The sequence below is a fragment of the Bombus flavifrons genome, chromosome 3 (assembly GCF_040668555.2).
Source record: "Bombus flavifrons isolate JBK064 chromosome 3, iyBomFlav1_principal, whole genome shotgun sequence".
Classification (NCBI taxonomy): domain Eukaryota; kingdom Metazoa; phylum Arthropoda; class Insecta; order Hymenoptera; family Apidae; genus Bombus; species Bombus flavifrons.
The window spans coordinates 8,944,745-8,965,185 of NC_138444.1; the positions used below are offsets into that span (position 1 = coordinate 8,944,745).

The 20,441-nt window shown below is 34.8% G+C and overlaps 4 protein-coding genes across 7 annotated transcripts in view; 3 read left to right on the forward strand and 1 right to left on the reverse strand.

The window, feature by feature from the left end:
• The first annotated feature begins 158 nt into the window (after nt 1–158).
• LOC138178307 (odorant receptor 9a-like) lies at nt 159–4,901 on the forward strand. Of its 4 annotated transcripts, none has more exons than XM_069110023.1 (10): nt 159–228; nt 2,115–2,284; nt 2,419–2,544; nt 2,612–2,729; nt 2,838–3,099; nt 3,317–3,418; nt 3,529–3,619; nt 3,693–3,829; nt 3,909–4,041; nt 4,132–4,388. In XM_069110023.1, coding segments are annotated over exons 1-10 (1,194 nt in total). In that variant the 5' UTR covers nt 159–227; the 3' UTR covers nt 4,186–4,388. The 4 variants fall into 4 exon arrangements, with proteins under 4 accessions (XP_068966124.1, XP_068966125.1, XP_068966122.1 ...); XM_069110022.1 differs by lacking the exon at nt 159–228 and adding an exon at nt 1,183–2,000 and having other exon boundaries at nt 4,132–4,387; XM_069110024.1 differs by lacking the exon at nt 159–228 and having other exon boundaries at nt 1,180–2,284; nt 2,419–2,493; nt 4,132–4,901.
• Nucleotides 4,902–6,796: 1,895 nt separating this feature from the next.
• Nucleotides 6,797–9,315, forward strand: LOC138178029 (uncharacterized). Its single transcript, XM_069109431.1, has 8 exons — nt 6,797–6,918; nt 7,053–7,178; nt 7,260–7,377; nt 7,487–7,751; nt 8,209–8,325; nt 8,415–8,505; nt 8,583–8,719; nt 9,049–9,315. Exons 1-8 carry the CDS (start codon nt 6,883–6,885, stop codon nt 9,197–9,199), a joined length of 1,041 nt encoding a protein of 346 aa, XP_068965532.1. The 5' UTR covers nt 6,797–6,882; the 3' UTR covers nt 9,200–9,315.
• Nucleotides 9,316–9,861: 546 nt separating this feature from the next.
• Nucleotides 9,862–20,441, reverse strand: part of mus81 (mus81 structure-specific endonuclease subunit) — a 47,793-nt gene continuing 37,213 nt past the window's right edge. Inside the window, exons 9-12 of the mRNA XM_069110010.1 lie at nt 19,131–19,224; nt 18,747–18,857; nt 10,246–10,339; nt 9,862–9,972 (exon numbers count right to left, since the gene is read on the reverse strand). Of these exons, the coding sequence (XP_068966111.1) occupies nt 19,142–19,224 (83 nt within the window). The 3' untranslated portion in view covers nt 9,862–9,972; nt 10,246–10,339; nt 18,747–18,857; nt 19,131–19,141. The remainder of the gene's footprint in view (nt 9,973–10,245; nt 10,340–18,746; nt 18,858–19,130; nt 19,225–20,441) is intronic.
• On the forward strand, nt 15,336–18,753 carry LOC138178310 (odorant receptor 49a-like). The gene is made up of 10 exons (XM_069110028.1): nt 15,336–15,424; nt 15,599–15,762; nt 15,897–16,022; nt 16,104–16,221; nt 16,331–16,595; nt 17,043–17,159; nt 17,249–17,339; nt 17,424–17,560; nt 17,890–18,022; nt 18,098–18,753. The coding sequence occupies exons 1-10, from the start codon at nt 15,418–15,420 to the stop codon at nt 18,149–18,151; spliced, it is 1,212 nt and encodes a 403-aa protein (XP_068966129.1). The 5' UTR covers nt 15,336–15,417; the 3' UTR covers nt 18,152–18,753.

The following is a 20,441-nucleotide window of genomic DNA, read 5'->3' on the forward strand; positions in this document are numbered from 1 at the left end:
GATTTCACATAACATTCGAGAAGTGTAATCCGACACATTCGACACGCGTCATGCTGTTTATATGCAATACGCTATGTGATAGTATGTGATTTCACGTGATGCGATAGTATTTCTACCTTTAGTGTCATGCAGTTTCTCTGAACAAACACACTGTGCAAAAGAATGGTGGGAAGCAGGCAAGTGAAGAATCTCTATATTGCACAAATAAAAAACCTGGCATTGGTCGAAGTGATTCAGTGTTATTTAAAAAATGGGAAGCTCAAACTGTTCGTAACACACAGTATCTCATATATTCTTATGAATTCAAATATCTTCAATTACTGGGAAGTCAATCTGTCACTGAATATTCCACAAAACGTTCTAATCACCGTCTACAATACTTCATCTCACTGAAATCGATGATTGTCCGAAAAAATTGGACAATTTGGTCCACCATTGATTTCTTTGTCCACTACACACAATTGCCATAGAATGCTTTGACTTGAGCATAGCATAACACACATCTGTCTGGCCTTCATCATATTTCACCTTGAATTTACATATGAAAAAAATCTTCAAATATTGGAGAATTAGTGTATATGAAAACCACTACTGTTATTGTACGTTTTCGATAGCTGAATCCTCGAATAGTAAGAATTTTATAACTAACACTTAATTTTAGATATTCAATTATTCTTCGTCTTATGATAAGATGTCACATATTGTTTTAATCATACATTTTCTAAAAACGTTGTTCTCAAATAGAGTCTTTCTATACAGAGTGGAAGTCAGTTAGTTGACTCTAGATTATTAGAAATCAATGTTTTTTATGCTTCCTTATCCTTTGCTTAGTAAATCCTTAAAAACACGCAGCCAAACTTATCACGGTAGGACTCACAGAAAAACGTTATTGCATGCCTTCCCTTTAGTTTAGGTACTCTATAAGTATAGTTGTAAAAAGAGACGACAATTCTTGTTACAGAGTCTTAAAAAGCACTTCGATAACATTAATAAACATTCTTTTTGAAAAAGCAATTACGTTATTTACGTAGAGCCCACACCACAATGTCGCTGAAAAATTCGTGAGAGTCGTATTTTACTTTCTTTTCTGATGAATAGTAAAGGATAACATTAATATGAAGATAATCTGAATGACAGTATTAATACTTGATATATGTTAATATATGTTAATTGAGATAAATTACGTTGACAAGTTATTTTTTTCCCAAAATTGTTAATTGTAGTCAAAATAGTTAATTGTAGTTAAATACTGTGCATGTACGATAGTATGACATAGTTCAGAAAAAATCAAAGAGATATTCCATATGTAAGTTATAAAATAAATTAAAGAGGTGATTCTTACCAAGATTATTTGAAGAACAGAAGCAAATTTGTTAAAGTCGTCGATACCATGAACGCAATGAACGCAATGGTATTTATGCAAAGCATGAAACTTGCACTAAGATTTTTACAGACTTGCTACTAAGATGCTTTCATTTACCTAAATCTATGGAGAAACAAACGATACATATGGTAAAAATTCTGATTCTCGTTATTATTTTCGAATAATCGGAATTTGAATAAGAGAATTCAAACGAAAGGAGTTCACTTCATCGGTTAATATCGTTTCAACTACAATGTCGTTTCAATTCGTCGAAATAGACATAATATAAATGAAATCCTATAATAATTTTTGTTCAACGATTCAGAAGTCTCTAACAATCAATTTTCCGTTTATCACAGAGTCATTCAACAAACAGATTGAAAAAGGAAAGATAAGTACATCATTTTCTTATAGACTAATAGCTATCTCGTAAATTTTAATGTACACATACTCTACCTGTAATAATGAAAATAACATGATGTCACTGAATGTAAAAGATATCCATATCTTATCTGACCAACAAAATGTTTTTTATTCTAAAGAGTAGATTCGTACTTCGTGTCCGGCGGTATTGTTGAAACGTTCGTACCACACTACGTTTCCATAGAATTACTCCAGAAATTTTGAAACACTGGCAGTAAGAGAAAGAGATACAATATACATATATCACGATTAAAATATTTACCATTTCGTTCACTAATAACATTAATGTTATATCAACTATATGTGTATATATATATATATAATTTAGTGTTTCAGAAGAATGAAAGACGCACAAGCACTGTATTTGATATTTCTTATTACAAAGTATTTAAAAAGTATTTACTATTCTTGGGACAGTTTCCAAATCAATCGCGATGGAGCAGCAAATTTAATGTAACCGTGATGACAGGCAGTCTATTGACATTCTATTTTCCAGCGGTAAGTAAAAATGCTACAGATAAATTAAATACGTTAAAAATACTTATGTTATTAAAAAAATATCGTGAATATTGGTTACATGAAATTGATGAAAGGATATTGGATGCAATATAATTAGAGATTTTACTCAACAGTTTGCACAAATTTTTACGTCATTATACGAAAAAGATCTGGGAGGGATGTTGGAAGGCATGCCTGTAGTGGCTTCGGTATCAGCTGTCTTAATAAAATTGCTAAATCATGAAATTTACAAGAAAAATGTATATAAATTTATGAAAACGAATTCTGTGGTAAAAATAAAAATCACTAAATATAATTATTTTCTAGTTTGAAAAGATGTTCGATGTTATAAAGAAAGACTGGAAATTATTAAACGATAAGAGCCAAACACATATTCTTGAGGAAATTACTAAGCAAGGAAATAAGATTGGTGAAATATATAGAAGTAACTGTTGCAACTTATCTTTCGATAAATTTTATACATTGAATATGTTTTTATATATTAATATTTTTAATAATTTCTATACGAATGACAAATTTCTGATATTTTCAGCTTTTGTATTGTCATGTATGTCAGGATTTATAGTCATTCCGTTATATCCTGCATTCTTAGATATCATCATACCGCTCAATGAAACTCGCCAAAGACATCAAATGTTCAGACTGACATACTTTCTAGATGAAAATCGATACTTTTATCCTATATATTTTCATTCACTTTGGTGTTCATTCGTAACAGTGATGATTGCAGTCACTATCGATTCATTGTATATACAGATCGTTCATCACGATTGTGCCATATTTGCTATATGTGGGTAAGTATATAATAATATTTTAGAAACGTTTCTACATAAAATCGCAGGCTGCAAGGAATGATATCATGAGATTTTCTTTGTTCGCTACAGTATTTGTGAAAAATAATAAAAATAACATTTTTTCGAAATTATTTCTATCTTGAATTCAATTTATCTAGCTTCTTTTAATATAAAGAAAAATGGACTTCCTTTATTCAAATACTTATCAATGATATAGGCAGAACATTATAACAGCAACAGGATCTACTGGTGTTCGTATAAATGAAACTTACACTGAACGGTTTAGACAATGCTTGACCATGCATAAGAATGCCCTACAGTTAGTAATGATAAAGTTATAATTAACGTTATAATAAAAATGTTATAATAGAAAAAGTAGCAAAAGAGTTTACAGATTACCGTTGACTTTTTCTTTGGTTGTATTTTAAGATTATTCGAGATGTTAGATGACAGCAGCCGCAGGAGTTTCTTTTTCCAAATTTTGCTAACTATGGTCGGTATGACCATAACAGCCGTACAAGTAAGAATTATTTTGCAATTATAGAAAATATTAATGAATCAAATATTAAACTATATTGATACCTTTTAATTAGGCAGTAATAAATCTGCATCGACCCGAGGAAGCTCTCAGAATTGGACTGTTTCTTGTGGGCCAACAATTCCATTTGCTTATTATTACCCTACCTGGACAAGTAATCACGGATCATAGTTTCGAGTTGACTAATGATATGTATGTTAACAAATATGTTTTAAACATTCGAAAAGTCATCAGTTCGATATAACATCTGTATTAATCTTATATCTAATAGATACCGCTCAATGTGGTACAACATGCCAATAAATGTTCAAAGAGTACTTCACATGATGCAAATGAGATCTAGTAAACCATGTAAGTTGACAGCAGGAGGGATATACGAAATGAACATAGAGAATTTTGGAATAGTACGTACATGATAGTATAAAACGGGTATAATCATTTTTCGTCATGATATAAGTAATGAAATAGTAATTGATATTTTTTCATATCTTAAGACATTTAAGACATGCGTATCATACTTCATGGTGCTCCTATCATTGAAAGACTAATTCGTTCTCGGAAGAAGTTCATCCTGCCAATCCTGTTTTTGATGTAAAAGAATACCGAACAATGATCAACTATTGATACGAATATGGCAATGCGTATCTACATAGTAGCTAGTTAGATATGTATAATAAAAAGGTGTAAATCAATGTATGGTACACTAAATAAACGTACTCATAAACAAAGCGCTTATTTCAGTATTACTGTTTAAGCATGAAAACAATATTGTCTTGCCTTTTTAATTTGTTCTTTCATTAATTTCAATAAAATAGCACAAAACACTAATACTATTTTCTAAGTAAAATATATAACGATACTTGTATCATGATCTCATGTTTGTCAGTTTTTATAATTTCAAATTCAATGCTCATAAGCTTAAAATAAATTGGGAAAACGAAACTTAGCAAGATTATTTTTTGTGAAGAAACAAACATTTTAAACTTGTGAATTTCAGCAATACACGCTACGTAAAATGAAAATCAGTGTCATTTACGCAAAGTATGAGACTTGCAACTAAGAGCATACAGAGATCTATAATATTGAAATATTTAGAGAAAGGTATGAACATGGAATATCCATTTTATTTTTTAGTGTAGAGAGTCTCAGAAGAGACAAGATAGAAAAACACACGAAGAAGCTTGGGAAATTTTATGTGAAATGTGCTGTATAAACATAAATCTCGTGGATCTTATAGAACTCCAAATTTTTTTGGGGGGCTTTCGAACGTTTTTTATTTTTTTTTTTTGAAGTGAAGGTAAAATCGAACTATTAAAAATTATGGTAGTAGTACAGTATAGTGCAAGTTTTTTGCTAATTCTGTGCAAGCAACATATATTCTCAGCACTAATATCCTACAGTCTATCGTCACACGTTATAATAACTTCACTGCTCTAATGTAGTCAAATTTCTTTAGTTAAACAGCTTTAATAGCTTATATCATATTTTTTTCGAAATAATTATTTCTTAAATTTTTCTATTTATTTTTTATCTAGCTTTATCCGTGGCGTTTAAAGAAAAGATTGACATCCATTTGATTATTAACTGTATAAACTATATAGACGGTCATATAGCAATAAAGTATTTCTCATATTTCTGCCAATTCGTTATTTTACTTTTTCTTATTATGTCATAATCAAAACCATAAACACTTCACATCTTCATTGATTTACTAGATCTCGATTATAGAAGTATAAATTCCCGTTTTTGTTTTGTTTCAAAATCACAGAGTAAACCAACGTGAATTTCACTTCGATAAGGACGTGAAGACACTTCCTACTGCGGCTGAAACGTAAAATGTACATTAAATAAAAGAACGATAACTATCAGCAATGGTTGGTAGGAGAGAGTGTTCTAGTCGTCATAACGCGTGATGTACAAAATTTATATTGATCGACATTAACAAACCTGTCAGAACTGTACTGTAACTGTAACTGTAAGTACTATATACAGAATACGATTTCGTTCTCTCATATTTCTACCCTATCTCATATTCGTAATCTTTCCTCTGTCTATATCTCAACATTAATCTTCGAGGTATCTATGTTCTTCAACAATAGGGGATCAATTCTTTGTCTTCCAACGAATATCCAACAAGCGACAGTTTTAGAAAGAGATGATTTATATTTTATGATGTGCATCCTAACTGAAATTGGCAGTCCGTTAAAAGAACGATTACGTCATTTTCTTATAGGTATGTACATATGTAACTACTGTATAAACTGCTAATACAATAACACCAGCAATCAGACAGTTTTGCCTCGATACAATAAATGAAATAATATGAAAATACTGTCATTAAGTTTCTCTACACTTAACCGAATCAATTTACTACAAAGAATCGTTTCATGCATTCGGCACGGCATGCCAGTTTTATTGAGTTTGTGGTTCCGTGCGTTGCGTTTCTTTAAAAGTCGATGTTTCAAGAATTTGGAAACATGGACGGTAAGAGGAAGGGACGCAATATACATATATGATAACGCGATCAAAATATCTAACGTTTCGTTTACTAATAATATTAACGGTATCTGAATTATATTTCTGTATACAGGGTGGTTGGTAACTGGTGGTACAAGCGGAAAGGGGGTGATTCTACGCGAAAAAAGAAGTCGAAAATATAGAATAAAAATATTCATTTTTTAATTTTTTTTTTTTAATTTTTCCATCGAGACAACGATCTACAGTGAGATCTGTTATAACGAGACGTGATAAAGTGCGAACGTACCGAGCGAAAATTCAAAGTCGATTTTCTCGAAAACAAAGCCTCAAACGAAAATATAGAATAAAAATTTTTCGTTTGAAGCTTTGTTTTCGAGAAAATCGACTTTGAATTTTCGCTCGGTACGCGTGCGGTACGTTGTAACGGATCTCACTGTAGATCGTTGTCTCGATGGAAAAATTTAAAAAAAAAGAAATTAAAAAAAAAATTTTTATTCTATATTTTCGACTTCTTTTTTCGAGTAGAATCACCTCCTTTCCGCTTGTACCACCAGTTACCAACCACCCTGTATATTATATATCGATAATATTATTCAAATATAATTCATTCAAATAATTTTATTCAATTTTCGAAATATTTAGTATTTCAAACAGGGGAACAGTATCCTAATATATATGACATTCCTTATTATAACACAATCAAGAAGTATTTAAGATTTTTGGGCTTAGATCCACACCAAAAATATGGATTGATCATTGTAATTATAATGGTGATTAGTATGACAAGCGGACTTATTCCAATGGTAAGGTAGACATATCGGGGATGCAAGTTATAGAAATAGTATTATAGTTAAAATGTGTAAAGTGATTGAATTCTGCGTAATAAATTAAACAGTCAAGTAATGTCATTAAACAACTGGAACTTATAATTCATTAGTCAATCGTATTGTACGGATCATTATACACCAAGAATCTGGACATGGTGCTCGAGTGTTTGCCACATTTAGGTGCACTTTTGACCAGTATCGTTAAAATATTGAATGTTCATCTAAACAGAGAAAATGTACGCAAATTTATTACTATTGAACAATCTTTACGGAAGAAAGCATGTTATAAAGTTGTGACAACACGTGTTATGTTCTAGTTTAGAAAATTGTTCGATTCTATAACGAAAGAATGGCAGCAGCTGAAATTAAGTCAAGATTTGTACATTCTGGAAGAAGTCACCATACGGGGCAGCAAAATGGCGAAATTGTATCGAAGTAAGTTATCATGTCTTAATTTTTTAATCGGCGTACTTCGAGTTCACGTAAAAACGGTTTCATACCACTGAATATTTCGCACTTAAATGATCAATTCTAATCTTTTCAGATACTTTACTGATATGTATGGCACTTTTTTTACTCGTTCCACTGCTTCCTCCTATGTTGGATATCGTTCTTCCACTAAACGAAACTCGACCACGACAACAAATACTTAATGTTAATTACGTGATTTTTGACAGCGATAACTATTTTTTCTACGTCTACTTACAGTTATCTTGGACGTCAGTAGTAGTTTCGATAATCATAGTTACCGTAGATTCTTTATTGATGCTTATAGTTCACCACAATAGTGGACTATTTGTAGTATGTGGGTAAATATGATTTACTCAATACAATTATATTACATATAACTATGTACATATATTACCGCTTAAAAATATTTGCACAAATTTTAATTCGTTACAACATAATTATAAAATTACAGATGTTCAAGTTTATCTGACGTTTATTACAGTGGGTCACGAATATACTTGAACATCCAAATACTAATCTTTTACTTCGTTTTGTAGTAAATGTTTTATAGCTTTTATATTCGTTTATATACGTTTATATACGTTTATATACATTTATATACAATTTTAGATTGGTTTGAAACTTTACTAATACAATAATGACAGATGTGTCACATCAGTGTTAATAAAATTTCAAAACGTTTTATGAAACATATGTAATAGATGTATACATGAAACAACATATATACTTTTGTCAGCTACTGTATGTACTAATAGACATTATGATAATTTCTTTTAATTCTCGATATATATACAGGCACCAAATCCAGAAAAATACAAGGCACTTAAATTCGTTCACTAATGAAGTTATGTCGGAACGTTACACATATAAACAGATCAGAAATTGCGTGATCATGCACAATAAAGCCATAGAGTTGGTATTTAACAAATAACGATAAAATACAACAAATTATCAAATTGTTATTGAACGACATTAATCATTTTTGGACATTGCATTTTTAGCTTTTACGATATATTAGATGAAAACAATCGAATTAGCTATATGATTCAAATTGGACTAAATATGATTGGTATAACCACGACAGCTGTTCAAGTAAAGATATTCATACAGTGAAAATCTACCAAAACGTAAAAAAATCATTAACCTAATCAATTGTTTTATATTTGCAGACAGTGATTAACTTCGATAGACCGGGAGAATCAATTAGAAGCGCTGTGCTATGCGGTGCAAATCAGTTTCATCTGTTTATGCTCAGTTTACCTGGACAAATACTTATAGATCATTGCTCCGAGCTAACGAAACAACTGTAGGTGTTTAGTGTTTTCAAAGCGTAAGTGCGGTAGAATCTCGAATATCACATCACAGATTAATGAAAATTTGTGGGTGGTTCTGTATATGAAAGATTGAAAAATAAAAATGGGAACTGATGGACATTGTTACTTTTTTATCCAAACATTTTTATTCCTTTCTAATATTGGTATTTATAAAATAATTCAAAGTAAATGATGTTTTCCTATCTCCAAACAAAGCTGTTCGATTAACAGAACAGCACTTACCATGGTTAGATCGGATAATCAAGATTCTACTATAATCTTCTAAATCATAGAATGTAATATTTTATTGACATTGAAACAGATACGATTCGACATGGTATGGAGCACCAGTAGGAGTTCAAAGAATGCTTTACATGATGCAAATAAGGACTAGGAAGCCATGTACATTAACTGCTTGTGGATTATACCAAATGAACATTGAGAACTTTGGAACTGTATGTAACACAGCATAAATCGATTGTAATTGTTGTACCATATCAACCATTATTTACAATCGTTTTCATTGTAAGACCTTCAAAACCTGCATGTCGTACATTACGATGATAATGTCATTGAAAGGATGAAGTTCACTGTTGGACTGAGTAAGCATGAAGATAGTATAATAACCGATATAATAGTTTGTCATTATATCGAACGTGCAAATAGTGTTAATAAATCACGATGATTAGTTGATATTCTCTAATTCGCAAGTAATACTGTGTACCTTCCCAAAAATTACTGTATTGGACCTTTTCAAATATCGCCAGAAAGTACAATGTGTGTATGTATACACGTTTACTAACGTCATCAAGGTAAACTAATATGATACAAGTACTCAATTAATCAATCGAGTAATAATTGTTTTTTTTATTTTTTGCATCACATAAATAACATCATTGCACAGTTATATCGGAAAACACTGCAAACGAAAACATAATAGCTCTGGTATAAATTCGAACGACTTTACTGAGCAGTTCACTGAACGTATAAGCAGTACAATGTGTAATCAATATTTCAGAACAATTACAGCTCCTGATCTTTCAAGACAGGTGGCACGACAATGGCGTACGTGTCATTTTTTACCTACTATACGGTTTTGATCCTACTTTGAACCTGCTTTAAAAATAATACATACCTCTCCAATAAACAAAATGATTCGCAGCCATATTTAATGATTTCAATTTCATACTTCATGTAATACCGAGTATTTAGTACAACTGTGTTTACCAGATATTGTCCACCAGTCCTGGAAATTGATAGGTACATTTATATACTTCACGAACATAGTTAGAAACAGAGTTACGCTTGCATGTGGTTTCATTAACTACCATGACGCTATTCTAAAAATCTGGTCTCATGCACAGTAAGGTACAAAGGTAGAACGAAATAATATATACATCGCGATTGAAATATTTAAAATGGCTCACAAAAGTATTATATTTAGTATTTCAGGGAAACGTAAACCAGTATCGTGATGTGCCCGAAATCTAGTACCATAAAGTACTCAAGAAATACTTACAATTAGTAAGACTACACCCGCGTCAAAAACAAGGATTCCGGGAATACTAGCGCAATTGTAGTGATTATTAATATCACAAGCATACTTCTGCCATCTGTAAAGAGAAGAATATTTTTTAAAAAGTTATTATGGATAAAAAGAAGAAACTGAAGAGTGAATTACACGTAATAAATTAAATAATCAGGTAAGATTGATAAACAGTCGGAATTCGAATCGTTAGTTTTTAGAAATATACACAGGAATCTGTACAAACAATGTGGACGCCGTGCTTGAATGTCAACCGAATGTAGCTGCTTGTATGCCCAGTATTATTAAATTATCGTATATACATATGTATAGACAGGACATACGTCAATTATTTATTATACAAAGAAGATTTCAGGCAACAGCGAAATGTTGAAAGGACATGCTATTTTATATATTGTAGTTTAACAAGATGTTCGATTTCGCGTCGAAAGAGTGGTAGTAGTTGTAATTAAATAATGAATTATCCGTTCTAGAAAAAACAGTCCTGCAAGGCAATGAAATGACCCAATTGTATGGAAGTAAGACTAGTGTACAAAGTGATTCACGAAATCGAATCAATTTTTAAAGGTTGGACCAAACAACTTAAGTTTTGTTTCAATGCGTTAGAGACAGTAGTTTATCCATATGTTTCAGACAATCGTCAATTTTGATAGACCAGTCGGAGCTCTTAAATGTGGTGTATTTTGTGGAGCCATTCAGATCCATTAGTTTGTGCTCAGTTTACCTGGACAATACTTCTAGACTATGATGAAACAATAGTACATGTTTAGTGTCGTATTTAGTGTGGCCATCATATGCAAATTATCATACTAATCTGGAATATAACGTTTGACCGAATTGAAATAGGTACAATTCCACATGGTATAACATATCGGTAAAAATTCAAAAAATGTTTTACGTGACGCAAATAAGGTGGAAGAAGCCATGTGTCTCAACAGCAGTTGGATTGTACGAAATGAATATGGAAAATTTCGGTATATTATGCATTTCTATAAGGCTGACATAGTTATTTATATGTACTTGTATGTGTATACCGTAATTGTATATTATCTACTCTCCGATTATTTTAAATTTTAAGACCTTCAAAACGTGCATGTCGTCTTTCACAATGATAACGTCGGCAAAATAATGCTTCCACGTCAGCTGTGGGAAATATGGTATCATAGTCATTATGTTCTGACATTAAATTTGGACTAAGCAAGAATGCAGATAACAGAAAAAATAATCGACATTTCTTCCTCTATATATATATTATTCTTCTATTACATGTACACAGTAAGTTTCATCTTCGTCTTACAAAATAAGGAGTAGAATAAAGCGACCATAATTTTAGTTAAAATTATGATATCTGCATCTATTTCTTTTTCTTTTTTTTTTTTTTTTGCACGTGGAGAAATCCTCATGGACACTCCGCTGCTGCTAATAATCGGCAACAACAGAGTAGTGTCGGACTCTTACCGACTAAAACTCCACGATAACCATTGTACGCGTGTGACAGGAATGCTGCAGGGACCTCTTACAAATTATCTTTCCGTTGCACCCCCCTCCCGTGTCCTCTTGTTCGAGCCAGTTCTAAAAATTCTCTGACTGTTGAATTTGGTACTAAGGGGGGGAGGGGCATTGCACCTAGCGCTATCCCCCCTTCTAGTCATGGTCCGTTGGAACGGCGAGGAAACGGCTCTAGGCCGCCTGACCGCCATCCCCCTCCATCGCGTTATCCTACAAGGGTGAGAGTTTCTCTTTCTCTCCCTTTCTGCTCGCTCCTTTGCGAGCGTAACTCGCTGGCAGAAGAGGCGGACAGCCTCATATTCCTGCGGCCCGCTCAGCATCGCTTCTATGATCGCCGAGGGGGTCAATCTCTCGGCTATGACGTGCCGCAGGGTGTAGCGGGACAGCTCCCACGTTGGACAAAACTCCAGCGTGTGCTGCGCCGTATCTCTGCTCTCCCCACAGTGGTGACAGATGTCCGTCGTCTCCCGACCGATTTTCATCAGGAACTCGCCGAACACGCCGTGTCCCGTGAGCACCTGAGTCATCCTGTAGGTGAGCGGGAGACCGCGTCGGCTTCTCCATGTCTCCCAATTTGGGAGGACCGCCTCCGCGCCTCGATGTTCGCCTCCCTCGTTGATTAGCTAGAATGGCCACTGATCCCGTTCGTCCTCCTCGGCGGTTCCTAGGTCGTTTAGGGTCGCCTGCTCGGTCGAGTCCTCTCCCGGGTCCCACAATCTCATGTGGATGTATCTCCTCTTGAGCGCCAACGCCCGAAGCTCCCACAGGAGGACGCGGCCAGAACGGTCGCCGACGCGTGGGACACCGTTCGATATCCCCTGACGATTCCGATGGCGGTTACCCTGTGCAACCTCCTGAGGAGCAGGATGCTGCGACGACTCGCTATCAGATCATCCGCCCATACCGGGGCCTCGTACATCACTCAGGACCGAACGACGCCCTCGTATAGTCGGAGCACCGCGATTCCCGCCCCGCCGATGTTCGGCAGCAGGCCGCACAAAGCATTGGCAGCCGCCGACACCTTCGAAATCAGGGAGTCGAAGTGCGGTTCGAACGTCCACTGGCTGTCGATGACGAAACCCAGGTATTTCATCCGCAATCCCACCCCGATGGTTTCGACTGCCATGCTTATGCTCAGACCGGGCGGAGGAATCCCTCACCTGTTCTTGTCGTAGAACCAGATGACCTCCGACTTCGCAGGGGATACCCTCAGGCCCACTCCGCGCACAGCACGAATCGCGCAAGCCGTTGCGATTTCACCGATGCGCAACGTCTTGTGCCACCCGCGACCTCAGACCAAGACCAGAGTGTCGTCCGCGTAGCACACCATGACTGCGCCCGGAGGCAGCGAGCAACGCAGTACCTCGTCGTACGCAATTATCCACAGGATCGGTCCCAACGCCGAGCTCTGCGGAACACCGTGCTCTGGGTGCTGGGAACCTCGAAGTGCTCCAGGGCCGTCACTATCCTGCCCCACGGCATGGAGTTCAACGCGTTGACGATGTCCAGAGAGCCCACGATGTCCAGAGCCACGCCGTCCCAGAAAACCATGTCCTCCGTGAGTGCCCGCACGTGTCTGATCGCGTCAATCGTTGAGCGTCCCTTCCGGAAGCCGTACTGGCTTTCATGTCAACGCGACACCCGCCCCGATATGTGTCACTCCAGACGGGCGGCAACCACTCTCTCGAGGAGCTTGCCGACCTCGTCCAGCAGGCATATCGCCCGGTACGCCGACGGCCAAGTCGACGGTCGATCCTCTTTACGGAGCAAGACCAGCTTCGCCGTCCGCCATGCCTGGGGGTAGACTCCCTCTCTAAGACATTTCGTGTAGAGGCGCCGAGGTTTGGGAGCCATGACCCCATCACTTCCCCCCAGATCCGGCCCTAGATTCCGTCCGGGCCCGGCGTCATGTCGCGGGAGGCCATTCTTCTGGTCGCCTCCCACAGCTCTTCCTCCGTGACTCCCCAGTCGTCTGTCCATACCGCCGTCCGGGTTGTTTTCCACGACTGTTCTGCCGCACTGTCCTCTTGCGGGGAAAGAGCATCCCGATAATCTGCAGCAGCAGCGCCGGTTCCATCTCCGTCGTTGCCAGAGGGCCCTACGCGCGAAGTTTTCGTGTCACCGTCCTATATGGCCTCCCCCATGGGTCGAACTCGACTGCTTCGACCAGTTCCGACCAGGTACGGTCCTCCGCGATCTTGATCTCCTTTTGTAGCGAGCGCCGTAGCACGCGGTACGCTCGGTAGCGCAGGGAGACTTCTTCGTCGCGTCGTCGCCAGTGGCGGGCCCTCAGGAACCGTCTTCGGGCCCGATGATATATGAATAATATATATACCGATATAATATATATATATACCGATATAATATATATAATATATACCGATGACATGATGAATAATTCTGGTTGGGTATTTTAATTCGTCGAATATAATTTAAATCGATTCATCTACTGCACTTTGCGTCCTTACTGATTTTCTTTTACCAGAGAGAGCAAGTTTTTTGCTACTTCTGTGCAAGCTACGTAGATTCTAAGCACTAATACCTTCATTAATTTTGAGGCACATATAGGATAGACATATGGAATACAGTCGATTGTAACACGTTCTAATACCTTCACTGATCTAATGTCGTTAAATTTCTTCAATTAAACAGCTTTAATAGCTTGTATCATATTTTCTACGAAACAATTATTTCTTAAATATCTCTACTCTTTATCTAACTTTGTTCGTAGCATTTAAAGCAAAGATTAACATCCATTTGATTATTTACTGTAAAAACTATGTAGATGGTCACATGGCAATAAAGTATTTTTTTCTCATTATGTCATAATCAAAACCATAAACACTTCACATCTTCATTAATTTACTACATCTCGATTATAGTAGTATAACATCCCGTTTTTGTTTTTTTTCAAAATCACAGAGTAAACCAACGTGAATTTCACTTCAATAAGGACGTGTAGACACTTCCTACTGCGGCTGGAACGTAAAATGTACATTAAATAAAAGAACGATAACTATCAGCAATGGTTGCTAGGAGAGAGTGTTCTAGTCGTCATAACGCGTGATGTACAAAATTCATATCGATCGACATTATCAAAACTGTTAGAACTGTACTGTAACTGTAACTGTAAGTACTATATACAGAATACAATTTTGTTCTCTCATATTTCTACCCTATCTCATATTCGTAATCTTTCCTCTGTCTATATCTCAATATTTATCTTCTTCAACAATAGGGGATCAATTCTTTGTCTTCCAACGAATATCCAACAAGCGACAGTTTTAGAAAGAGATGATTTATATTTTATGATGTGCATCCTAACTCAAATTGGTAGTCCCTTAAAAGAGCGATTACGTCATTTTCTTATAGGTATGTACATATGTAACTACTGTATAAACTGCTAATACAATAACACTAGCAATCAAACAGTTTTGCCTCGATACAATAAATGAAATAATAGGAAAATACTGTCATTAAGTTTCTCTACACTTTACCGAATCAATTTACTACCACTTGATACTTTGGATCTATAAAGAATCACTTCATGCATTCGGCATGGCATGCCAGTTTTTTTGAGTTTGTGGTTCCGTGCGTTGCGTTTCTTTACAAGTCGTTGTTTCGAAATTTGGAAACATGGACGGTAAGAGGAAGGGATGCAATATACTTATATTATACCGTGATCAAAATATCTAACGTTTCGTTTACTAATAACATTAACGGTATCTGAATTATATTTCTGTATATATTCTATATCGATAATTTTATTCAAATATAATTCATTCAAATAATTTTATTCAATTTTCGAAATATGTAGTATTTCAGAAAACCGGGGAACAGTATCCCAATATATATGACATTCCGTATTATAACATGATCAAAAAGTATTTAAGATTTTTGGGCCTAGATCCACACCAAAAACATGGATTGATTATTGTAATTATAATGGTGACTAGTATGACAAGTGTACTTATTCCAATGGTAAGGTAAACATATCGTACGTACATGTTATAGAAATAGTACTATAGTTAAAATGTGATATTTGATTGAATTCTGCGTAATAAATTAAATAGTCAGATAATGTCATTAAACAACTGCAACTTATAATTCATTAGTCAATCGTATTGTACGGATCATTATACACCAAGAATCTGGACATGGTGCTCGAGTGTTTGCCGCATTTAGGTGCACTTTTGACTAGCTTCGTTAAAGTATTGAATGTTCATCTCAACAGAGAAAATGTACGCGTATTTATTATTATTGAACAATTTTTTCGGAAGAAAGCAAGTTATAAAGTTATGACGACACGTGTTATGTTCTAGTTTAGAAAATTGTTCGATTCTATAACGAAAGAATGGCAGCAGCTGAAATTAAGTCAAGATTTGTACATTCTGGAAGAAGTCACCATACGGGGCAGCAAAATAGCGAAATTGTATCGAAGTAAGTTATCGTGCCTTAATTTTGCAATCAGCATACTTCTAGTACACGCAAAAACGGTTTCGTACTACTTAATATTTGGCACATAAATGATCAATTCCAATTTTTTCAGATACTTTATTAATATGTATGGTACTTTTTTTACTCATTCCACTGATTTCTCCAATGTTGGATATCGTTCTTCCACTAAACGAAACTCGACCACGACGACAACTTGTTAATGTTAATTACGTGCTTTTTGACAGCGATAACTATTTTTTCTATGTGTACTTACAGTTATCTTGGGCGTCAGTAGTAGTTTCGATAAGCATAGTTACCGTAGATTCTTTATTGATGCTTATAGTTCACCACAATAGTGGACTATTTATAGTATGTGGGTAAATATGATGTACTCAATACAAGTATATTATATATAATTATGTATATATATTACCGCTTAGAAATATTTGCACAAATTTTAATTCGTTGCAACATAATTATAAAATTGCAGATGTTCAAATTTTTCAGATGTTTATTACAGTGGGTCACGAAAGTACTTGGGCATCCTAATACTAATCTTTTACTTCTTTTTGTAGTAAATGTTTTATAGCTTTTATATTCGTTTATATTCGTTTATATACGTTTATATACAATTTTAGATTAGCTTGAGACTTTACTAATACAATAATGACAGATGTGTCGCATTAGTGTTAGTAAAATTTCAAAACGTTTAATGAAACATATGTAATAGATGTATACATGAAACAACATGTATACTTTTGTCAGCCACTGTATATACCAATAGACATTATGATAATTTCGTTTAATTCTTGATATATATCCAGGCACCAAATCCAGAAAAATACAAGGCACTTAAATTCGATCACTAATGAAGTTATGTCGGAACGTTACACATACAAACAGATCAGAAATTGCGTAATCATGCACAATAAAGCCATAGAGTTGGTATTTAACAAATAACGATAAAATACAATAAATTATCAAATTGTTGTTGAACGACATTAATCATTTTTGCTCATTGCATTTTTAGCTTTTACGATATATTAGATGAAAACAATCGAATTAGCTATATGATTCAAACTGGACTAAATATGATTGGTATAACCACGACAGCTGTTCAAGTAAAGATATTCTTATGTATTCCTAGTGAAAATCTAGCAAAGCTTGAAAAATCGTTAACCTAATCAATTGTTTTATATCTGCAGACAGTCATTAACTTAGATAGACCAGGAGAATCAATTAAAAGCGCTGTGCTATGCGGAGCTAATCAGTTTCATTTGTTTATGCTTAGTTTACCTGGACAAATACTTATAGATCATTGCACCGAGCTAACGAAACAACTGTAGGTTTTTAGTGTTTTCAAAGCGTAAGTGCGGCAGAATCTTGATTATCAGATCACAGTTTAATGAAAATTTGTGGGTGGTTTTGTATATGAAAGATTGAAAAATAAAAATGGGAACTGATGGAAATTGTTACTTTTTTATCCAAACATTTTTATTCCTTTCTAATATTGGTATTTATAAAATAATTCAAAGTAAATGATGTTTTCCTATCTCCAAACAAAGCTATTCGATTAACCGAACAGCGCTTACCATGGTTAGATCGGATAATCAAAATTCTACTATAATCTTCTAAATCATAGAATGTAATATTTTACTGACATCGAAACAGATACAATTCTACATGGTATGGAGCACCAGTAAAAGTTCAAAGAATGCTTTACATGATGCAAATAAGGACTAGGAAGCCATGTACATTAACTGCTTGTGGATTATACCAAATGAACATTGAGAACTTTGGAACTGTATGTAACACAGCATAAGTCGATTGTAATTGTTGTACCATATCAACCATTATTTACGATTGTTTTCATTGTAAGACCTTCAAAACCTGCATGTCGTATATTACGATGATAATGTCATTGAAAGGATGAAGTTCAGTGTTGCCTCTATATCCGTTGCATTTTATACTTGGACTGAGTAAGCATGAAGATAGTATAATAACCGATATAATAGTTTGCCATTATATCGAACGTACAAATAAAAATAATAAATCACGATGATTAGTTGATATACTTTAATTCGCAAGTAATACTGTGTACCTTCCTAAAAATTACTATACTGGACCTTTTCAAATATCGCCAGAAAGTACAATGTGTGTATGTATACACGTTTACTAACGTCATCAAGGTAAACTGATATGATACAAGTACTCAATTAATCAATCGAGTAATAATTGTTTTTTTATTTTTTGCATCACATAAATAACATCATTGCACAGTTATACCGGAAAACACTGCAAACGAAAACATAATGGTTCTGGTAGAAACTCGAACGACTTCACTGAGCAGTTACATGTTTATCAGCGAACGCGTTAGCAGTACAATGTGTAATCAATGTTTCAGAACAATTACAGCTCTTGATCTTTCAAGGAAATCGACAAGTGGCACGACAATGGCGTACGTGTCATTTTTTACCTACTATACGGTTTTGATCCTACTTTGAACCTGCTTTAAAAATAATACATACCTCTCCAATAAACAAAATGATTCGCAGCCATATTTAATGATTTCAATTTCATACTTCATGTAATACCGAGTATTTAGTACAACTGTGTTTACCAGATATTGTCCACCAGTCCTGGAAATTGATAGGTACATTTATATACTTCACGAACATAGTTAGAAACAGAGTTACGCTTGCATGTGGTTTCATTAACTACCATGACACTATTCTAAAAATCTGGTCTCATGCACAGTAAGGTACAAAGGTACAACGAGATAATATTTACATCGCGATTGAAATATATAAAATGGCTCGCAAAAGTATTACATTTAGTATTTCAGGGAAACGTAAACCAGTATCGTGATGTGCCCGAAATCTAGTACCATAAAGTACTCAAGAAATACTTACAATTAGTAAGACTACACCCGTGTCAAAAACAAGGATTCCGGGAATACTAGCGCAATTGTAGTGATTATTAATATCACAAGCATACTTCTGCCATCTGTAAAGAGAAGAATATTTTTTAAAAAGTTATTATGGATAAAAAGAAGAAACTGAAGAGTGAATTACACGTAATAAATTAAATAATCAGGTAAGATTGATAAACAGTCGGAATTCGAATCGTTAGTTTTTAGAAATATACACAGGAATCTGTACAAACAATGTAGACGCCGTGCTTGAATGTCAACCGAATGTAGCTGCTTGTATGCCCAGTATTATTAAATTATCGTACATACATATGAATGTATATCGTATATAGACAGAACATACGTCAATTATTTATTATACAAAGAAGATTTCAGGCAACAGCGAAATGTTGAAAGGACATGATATTTTATATATTGTAGTTTAACAAGATGTTCGATTTCGCGTCAAAAGAGTGGTAGTAGTTGTAATTAAATAATGAATTATCCGTTCTAGAAAAAACAGTCCTGCAAGGCAATGAAATGACCCAATTGTATGTAAGTAAGACTAGTGTACAAAGTGATTCACGAAATCGAATCAATTTTTAAAGGTTGGACCAAACAACTTGAGTTTTTGTTTCAAGGCGTTGGAGACAGTAGTTTATCCATATGTTTCAGACAATCGTCAATTTTGATAGACCAGTCGGAGCTCTTAAATGTGGTGTATTTTGTGGAGCCATTCAGATCCAGTAGTTTGTGCTCAGTTTACCTGGTCAATACTTCTAGACTATGATGAAACAATAGTACGTGTTTAGTGTCGTATTTAGTGTGGCCATCATATGCAAATTATCATACTAATCTGGAATATAACGTTTGACCGAATTGAAATAGGTACAATTCCACATGGTATAACATATCGGTAAAAGTTCAAAAAATGTTTTACGTGATGCAAATAAGGTGGAAGAAGCCATGTGCCTCAACAGCAGATGGATTGTACGAAATGAATATGGAAAATTTCGGTATATTATGCATTTCTATAAGGCTGACATAGGTATTTATATGTACTTGTATGTGTATACCGTAATTGTATATTATCTACTCTCCGATTATTTTAAATTTTAAGACCTTCAAAACGTGCATGTCGTCTTTCACAATGATAACGTCGGCAAAATAATGCTTCCACGTCAGCTGTGGGAAATATGGTATCATAGTCATTATGTTCTGACATTGAATTTGGACTAAGCAAGAATGCAGATAATAGAAAAAATAATCGACATATATTATTAATGTTATATTATTTAAATCACCCTATCGA

What these genes read in the sequence shown, in the direction of transcription:
- LOC138178307 (XM_069110021.1), top strand. Translation starts at nt 2,072, where the DNA reads ATGTTATATCAACTATATGTGTATATATATATATATAATTTAGTGTTT. An exon ending in TTCGAGTTGACTAATGATAT is followed by an intron (nt 3,830 to 3,908) that starts GTATGTTAACAA and finishes TATATCTAATAG; the next exon opens with ATACCGCTCAATGTGGTACA. An exon ending in ACATAGAGAATTTTGGAATA is followed by an intron (nt 4,042 to 4,131) that starts GTACGTACATGA and finishes TCATATCTTAAG; the next exon opens with ACATTTAAGACATGCGTATC.
- LOC138178310 (XM_069110028.1), top strand. An exon ending in CAAGTGTACTTATTCCAATG is followed by an intron (nt 15,763 to 15,896) that starts GTAAGGTAAACA and finishes ATAATTCATTAG; the next exon opens with TCAATCGTATTGTACGGATC. An exon ending in TTCATCTCAACAGAGAAAAT is followed by an intron (nt 16,023 to 16,103) that starts GTACGCGTATTT and finishes GTTATGTTCTAG; the next exon opens with TTTAGAAAATTGTTCGATTC.
- LOC138178029 (XM_069109431.1), top strand. Translation starts at nt 6,883, where the DNA reads ATGGTGATTAGTATGACAAGCGGACTTATTCCAATG. An exon ending in CAAGCGGACTTATTCCAATG is followed by an intron (nt 6,919 to 7,052) that starts GTAAGGTAGACA and finishes ATAATTCATTAG; the next exon opens with TCAATCGTATTGTACGGATC. An exon ending in ATGCACAATAAAGCCATAGA is followed by an intron (nt 8,326 to 8,414) that starts GTTGGTATTTAA and finishes TTGCATTTTTAG; the next exon opens with CTTTTACGATATATTAGATG.